Source organism: Belonocnema kinseyi, chromosome 2 (genome assembly GCF_010883055.1).
Source record: "Belonocnema kinseyi isolate 2016_QV_RU_SX_M_011 chromosome 2, B_treatae_v1, whole genome shotgun sequence".
Classification (NCBI taxonomy): Eukaryota; Metazoa; Arthropoda; class Insecta; order Hymenoptera; family Cynipidae; genus Belonocnema; species Belonocnema kinseyi.
In genome coordinates, this window is record NC_046658.1 from 133,358,139 (window position 1) to 133,366,228 (window position 8,090).

Here is an 8,090-nt window from a genome sequence, read left to right on the forward strand (position 1 = left end):
CTGTTTTGTTGAAATTTCGTATTTCCGGGTTGAAAATTCAAGAATTTTAGTAAAAAGTTTCATTATTTGGATGAAAATGAAGTTTTTGTTGAAAATTGACCTATTTTTGGGAAAATTCTCAGGTTTGGGTTGAATATTTAACTGTTTTGGTAAAAAAAATCAATTATTTGGATGAAGCTTAATTTTTTTGACTTGAATAATTCTTTTTGAAAATCGATCTTTTTTTAGATAGTCATATTTTTTTGTTTAAAATTCAACTGTTTTGTTGAAATTTCGTATTTTTGTGTTGAAAATTCAAGAATTTTGGCAAAACATTCCATTATTTGAATGAAAAAGAAGTTTTTGTTGAAAATAATTTTTTTTTGCTTAAAAATGCAAATATTTTGTTGCAAATTTTTAGTTTTCGGGTGAATATTCAACTGTTTTTGGTAGAAAATTCAATTATTTGGATGAAACTGAATTTTTGTTGTTGAAAATTCCTCTTTTCTGTTGAAAAATTAATTTTTTTATAACTGTTTTGTGGAAATTTCGTATTTTCGGGTTGAAAATTCAAGAATTTTAGTCAAAAGTTTCATTATTTGGATGAAAATGAAGTTTTTGTTGAAAATTGACCTGTTTTTTGAAAAATTCTCAGGTTTGGGTTGAATATTTAACTGTTTTGGTAAGAAAAATCAATTATTTGGATGAAGCTTAATTTTTTTGACTTGAATAATTCTTTTTGAAAATCGATCTTTTTTTAGATAGTCATATTTTTTTGTTTAAAATTCAACTGTTTTGTTGAAATTTCGTATTTTTGTGTTGAAAATTCAAGAATTTTGGTAAAACATTCCATTATTTGAATGAAAATGAAGTTTTTGTTGAAAATAATTTTTTTTTGCTTAAAAATGCAAATATTTTGTTGCAAATTTTTAGTTTTCGGGTGAATATTCAACTGTTTTGGTAGAAAATTCAATTATTTGGATGAAACTGAATTTTTGTTGTTAAAAATTCCTCTTTTCTGTTGAAAAATTAATTTTTTTTATAACTGTTTTGTGGAAATTTCGTATTTTCGGGTTGAAAATTCAATAATTTTAGTAAAAAGTTCCATTATTTGAATGAAAATGAAGTTTTTGTTGAAAATTGAACTGTTTTGTAGAAAATTCAATCATTTGGATGAAACTGAATTTTTTCGGCTTAAATATATTTGTTTGTTTTGTTAAAAATCTTTTTTTTAAATAATCATATTTTTTAAATTCAACTGTTTTGTTGAAATTTCGTATTTCCGGGTTGAAAATTCAAGAATTTTAGTAAAAAGTTTCATTATTTGGATGAAAATGAAGTTTTTGTTGAAAATTGACCTGTTTTTGGGAAAATTCTCAGGTTTGGGTTGAATATTTAACTGTTTTGGTAAAAAAAATCAATTATTTGGATGAAGCTTAATTTTTTTGACTTGAATAATTTTTTTTGAAAATCGATCTTTTTTTAGATAGTCATATTTTTTTGTTTAAAATTCAACTGTTTTGTTGAAATTTCGTATTTTTGTGTTGAAAATTCAAGAATTTTGGTAAAACATTCCATTATTTGAATGAAAATGAAGTTTTTGTTGAAAATAATTTTTTTTTGCTTAAAAATGCAAATATTTTGTTGCAAATTTTTAGTTTTCGGGTGAATATTCAACTGTTTTGGTAGAAAATTCAATTATTTGGATGAAACTGAATTTTTGTTGTTGAAAATTCCTCTTTTCTGTTGAAAAATTAATTTTTTTTTTAACTGTTTTGTTGAAATTTCGTATTTTTGGGTTGAAAATTCAAGAATTTTAGTCAAAAGTTCCATTATTTGGATGAAAATGAAGTTTGGGTTGAATATTTAACGGTTTTGTTAAAAAAATCAATTATTTGGATGTAACTTAATTTTTTGGCTTGAATATTTCTTTTTTTTTGAAAATCGATTTTTTTTTAGATAAGTCATATTTTTTTGTTTAAAATTCAACTGTTTTCTTGAAATTTCGTATTTTTGTGTTGAAAATTCAAGAATTTTGTTTAAAAATTCCATTATTTGAATGAAAATGAAGTTTTTGTTGAAAATAATTTTTTTTTTGCTTAAAAATGCAAATGTTTTGTACTGTTTTGTACTTTGTATCAGATTTCTGAGGATTTCAATTTTTTGGGGGATTTTAAAAGTCGACAATGTATTTTATTATTAAATTTTCCACAATTTCAGGGAATATCAAATTTCATAGAATTCCATACGGATTTTTTAAATTAATTTGGCCTGAATTTTTTGAAATCCTATGGAATTCTTTTGAATCTTTTTAAATTCACTTAATTATACTCTATTCAATATTTTTTTTTTGAAGTTATTCAAGTATTTATTTAATTAATCTTGATGTCTTTTAAGCTTTCCTTAAATTTTTTAACAATTCATCAAAAATGTTTTTAATTTTGAAAGAATTTTTCAAAGATTTTAGAAACATATTCAAGAGATTTAAAAAGTTTCAAAAGATTTGAAAATATTTTAAAGAATTAAAAATATATTATAATATTTTTAGGAATTCCAACGAATTTGTTAAGATTTCCGAGGATTTTAATGATTTTTTGAAATTTTAAAAGGTCTCAAAGAATTCTTTTAAATTCTATGGAATTACCTTGAATTTTTAAAAATTTACTCAAATCTACTCGACTTAATGGATTAAAAAAAAAAGATTTTCGTTCTTGTTTAATTCATCTAGAATTCTTTCAAACTCATCTGTTTTTGGAAATCCTTCAAATCTATTTTAATTCCCTTAAATTTTTATAAAATCAAATATTTAAAAAAAATTTCAAGATTTTAGGGTAATTCTCAAAAGTTTTAAAAATTTTCAAAGATTTAGAAATATTCTAGGATATTTTTAGAAATTTCAACGGCTTCTATAAGAGTTCTGATGATTTCAATGATTTTTTGGGGGGATTCCAGAAGCTCTCAATGTATTTTAATAAATTTTCCAGAATTTCAGGAGATATCGAATTTCTTAAAATTTCACTTAGAATTTTTGATCAATTTAGCGAGATTCTTTATAAATTCTTTGAAATTATCTTGATTTTTTTAATTCGCTCGATTTTACTCAGTTCAATGGAATAAATTTTTGTTTTTGTTTAATTCATCTAGACATTTTTCATACAATTTTTTGAAGTCCCTTGATTTTTTCTAAACTCATTTCAAACTTTAAAAAAATTTAAATTTATTATTATTTAAAAATTTTATACATAATTTTCCAATTCATTTGAATTCTTTTGAATTTAACATGATTTTTTTTAAGTCTTCTGAATCGAAATATTTTAATTCTTTTGAATCCATATGAATATTAGTCACATTATTAACTTTTAGTCAATTTTTCGGAATTTTTTTTAGATTAGGAAAAACCGGGAAATGACATTGAATTTATTTTTCGATCGGGAATTTTCTACACTTTTAGAAGAAAAATCTGTTCTAATTGAATTGCAACAGTTTTTAAAATAATTAGTTGAATTTTTCTCTTTTTTAATTAAAATATCTTTCAGTTTACAATGCATAATTCGACAATCTTTTACTTTAAAAATTCTTTATTTTATATTTTAATTGGTAATTTCAAGAATTCTCAAATGCTGTTTTAAAGAGTTTAACAATTAAAAAATAAAAGCGTTTGAATTTGAAATTTTTGGATAAAAAACATTTCTATTTTATCAACAGTAAATATAAATAATTATTTCTAAACTGAATCTCTAATTGAAGTTATAGTAAAAAGTGAATAATAATTAATTTGACAAAATGATTCTAAATCTGTTCGAAATTTAAGAATTTCTACGTCTTAACGTTAAAAATTAAACTGTTTCAATTCGAAAGTCTTAGGCGTTAAAAAATTTAAACGTCCGTTTGAAATTCTATAAACTATTTTTAACTTAAAAATAATTTTATAATAATATATCCGTAATTAAAAGCTTGCATTAATTTCAAAATATCGTTTCAATATAAATTATTCGATTTTGAACCTATTAAATTAAAAAAATTTTAATTAAAATAGAGAATAATTATTTTAAATTTAGCAATATTTGAGTGTTCATTTAAGATGAAGAAATTGCAACCAAATATTCAAAAAGTAAAAAATATATATATTATAAATAAATATATAATATAAACGAAAAATATAAATATAGAACAAAAAGTAAAAATTTTAAAGTCAAAAAATTTCAAAGAGCTCTTCAACTTTCAACGTTATAATTTTGATCGTTCTTTTTAAAACTTGCTTAATTTTTAAGTGAAAATTGTTGAATTTTGATACATAAATAACAATAGAAAACTAGAAAAAATTTGAGTAATTTTAAGAGGCATTCATAAGTTTTAAACCGAAATTTCGGTGCAAATAGCCACATAATTTAAAACAAAATATAGATTTTTGCAGATTTTGAACAAAAAATTTATAAGATTTTTAAAAATTGTGAAAGGCTTCAAAAGCCTAAGAACATTTTCTTAAGATTTCTAGGAAAATTGAAAATAATTTTTCATTTTGAAAAAATATTTTAAGAGGATATTTAAAAAGATTTTAAAAGATTTTAAAAATTATAAAAAAAAAGAATATGTCAGATTTTAAAGAAAATTCTAAAGTTCTAAAAAAAATTCAGAAATAATTTTAAATTAAAAAAATGTAAAACACATTTTAAATTTAAAAAGATGTAAAATACATTTTGGATTTCTTAATATTTAAAAAAATATTTTGAGGCTTTTAAGAATGTTTAAACTATTTAAAATAAAAATAATTTCACTTCTAGTTTAAGAAGTGTTGAGTTAAAAAAATGTTAATTTTTCCATTTTTAACGTTTCTAACTTAAAATTGTTTAAAATAATATAAATTTGAAAATTTGAATGTTCATTGAGTTTAAAATTCAATACTCCATTTTTAGTGTTTTAATTTCTTTTTTATTTTTGAAATTTCTATCTAAAAAGTGAATAATGACTACAAAACAATTCAAATGAATTGGAATGAATTGAACAAAAATCCAGTGATTTCAGTAAAATTTCAGTTTAAAAAAATTTAAGATAATTCGTAAGAATTCGATATAATGCCTAAAAATTTAAGGTGATTTTCAAAGACTTCAAGCTGAATTAAACAACCATTTTTCATAACTTCATTGAATTGAGTAGAATTGAGTGAATTTAGAATAATTTAAAAGAATTCAGGATAAATTATTTAGAATTCAGGGAAAATTCCAAATTAATTGTAAAAAATATTTGAAAATCTCTTTAAATCTTTGAAAATCATTTAAAAATTTATTTATTATCTTTAACAAAAAAAAGCCTAAATATTTAAAATCCTTTACAATATTTTTAAATTCCTTGACATTTTTTAAGCTCTTGAAAAATCCAAGGAATTTGAAAAAATATTAAAAATCCTGTGACAGCTTATCAATTGATCCACAGGATCAATTCAATAGAACCTGTTAAAAATAAAAATATATAATCCATTGAATTAAGTAGAACTGAGTAAATTTAGAAGAATTAACGTAAATTAAAAAAAATTCTAAATAATTATGACGAATTAAAATATTTTATGATAAATTATTAAGAATTCAGGATACAATAAAAAAATTTAATCTTCAAATTTAAGAACCCTACCAAATACTTCACTTCTCTTGAATAAGTTCTTTAAAATCTACTAAAATATTATTAAATCCCGTGAAATTCTGTAAAATCTGGCGATATTTCCTGAATTTTGAGCTTCGAAAGCCTTTTTTCTACAAATAATTTATAAGTTTAGAGTGTACGAATTAAAAATTTAAAAATAGCTTTCAAAACTATATGTAATCGAAATCCTTTAACATAATTATTTTTATTTTTATTAATTCAAAATCGAATTTTTGATCATAAAACGGGAATTTTTGAAAAAAATCTATTCTGATTTGGAAAAAGAGAATAAAAAAAATTCTGTTCTAAATCAGAATTTGAATTTGGTTGAATAAGTATAATTTCGATTTGGAAACGGAACTTTTTAAAATGAATTTAATTGTGTTGATCTAGGGAATTTTCTAAAAGTATTATAATTTCGATTTTTTTTTTGTTTGGAATTGTTTTCTTCGATTAAAACAGGCGTCCTGAAATTTTGTTTCTTCCCCAGATCAAAAGATCGGACTCGGCCTTTTTTTGGGAGGAGAGAGATATTATGGCGCATGCGAATTCTCAGTGGATAGTTCAGTTGCACTTTGCATTTCAAGACCACAAATATCTTTATATGGTTATGGATTATATGCCGGGTGGCGATTTAGTAAATTTAATGTCGAATTACGACGTGCCGGAAAAGTGGGCAAAGTTCTACTGCGCGGAAGTGGTGCTCGCGCTGGATGCGATACACAATATGGGATTCGTTCATCGGGACGTTAAGCCGGACAATATGCTGCTTGACAAGCACGGCCACTTGAAATTGGCCGATTTTGGTACCTGCATGCGAATGGATACTGTGAGTATAAAAAGTTTGAAAATCAATTGTGTAATTTTATTTCGCCCAGACTTTACACTGAGTCACGTATTCCCCTTTAAAAAAAAAAAGGATTCGTATTTTTTCCAATGTTTATTTTATTTTCTTTATTTTTTTTGTTGCTCGAATGCAAACAGAATTAATACAACCCAATAAGAAAATGAGACTATTTTTTACCTGAAAAGTTTACTATTATATTTTTTTTGGGGCAGAATTTAGATGTTTTGGGTAAAAGTTCGACTGTTTGGTTGAAAATTTTATTATTTTGTTAAATATTCTACTATTGGCGTTTTCTGATTTGCCTGATGATTCAATTATTTTGTTTAAAATTATTTTCAGGTATAATATTAAATATTACATTTTTTTTATCGAGAATTCATACTTTTTGGTGGAAGACTTGTCAGTTAAAAAAATATTTATCTCTTTCTTTGAAAATTTAACAGTTTTCTAGAGAAATTTTTTCTTTTGTTGTGAAAACTACTTAACTATTCCATTTTTGGTCAAAATTTTACCGATTTTAGTTGTAAAATTTAACTATTTTTGTTTGAAAATTTAATTATTTCGTTAAAAGTCATAATTTTGGTCGAAAATTCGAAGTTTTTGTTGAAAGCTCGTCTTTTGGGATAGAAAATTCGTCTTTCTTGGTTGAAAATTAACTGTTTTATCGAAAATTAAAAATACAACTGTTTTGTTAAAAATGTAATTATTCCGTTACAGAGTAATTTTTTTGGTCGGAAGTTCAACCCTTTTGTTATATTATTGTTTATAGAAAATTCGTTCGTTGAGATTGAAAATTCATAACTTTTTTTTTTTACAAGTCAAATTTTTGGTCGAAAATTCAATGAAAGTTCAACTATTTGGTTGAAAATGAATTCCCCTTTTTTCAATTTAACTATTTGACTGCAAATTTAATTATTTTGTTGAAAATTCAACTGTTTTTGGTTAAGTATAACAATTTAGTTAATTTTTTTTATTGGTGAAAATGAACTTTTAATGTGAAAATTTAACTATTTCATTTGTCGTTTCAAAATTTTTTTAAATGCAAAATTTGAATGGTTTCAAATTTAATTATTTCGTTAAAAATTCATCTTTTTGGTCGAAAATTGTACCTTTTTGTTAAATTTTTGTTATAGAAATTCGTTCTCTTCAATTGGAAAACTAAACTATTTGGTTGAAAATGGATCTATTTTTGGTTTAAGCTTATTCTTTTTTGTTTCAAAATTCAACTATTTCGTTGCAAAGGGGGAGGGTCGGTAAGGCCGGTTTTTGGCCTAATTTATTTTTGGACCAAAAAATCTGAAAAAATCATGGTAGTATTAAACATGTATTCTGAGGTTAGCTCGGGTTTACTATGGTTTTCGGTGTCGCCGAATACAAATCTGGCATCCTTTGACTTTTATCGCGTCAGGTTCAAGATCATTGGAAGGTCAAATCGAGAGAAAACGGTAAAAAAACTAAAAAAATACGTTATAGGTTTTTGGAGTCGCTAATTACGAATCTGGCATCCGTCGAACTCTATCGCTTCAGGTTCAAGGTCATTTGAAGGTCAAATCGAGAAAAAACGGTAAAAAAATATGTTATAGGTTTTTGGGGTCGCTGATTATGAACCTGGTGTCCGCTGACCTTTATC

General features: G+C 23.6%; 1 protein-coding gene across 1 annotated transcript in view; it reads left to right on the forward strand.

Annotated features, from left to right (window-relative positions):
* LOC117182991 (rho-associated protein kinase 2) overlaps window positions 1-8,090 on the forward strand; it is an 86,985-nt gene that overhangs the window by 10,899 nt on the left and 67,996 nt on the right. Inside the window, exon 3 of the mRNA XM_033376118.1 lies at window positions 6,104-6,442. Coding sequence (XP_033232009.1) covers window positions 6,104-6,442 — 339 coding nt within the window. The remainder of the gene's footprint in view (window positions 1-6,103; window positions 6,443-8,090) is intronic.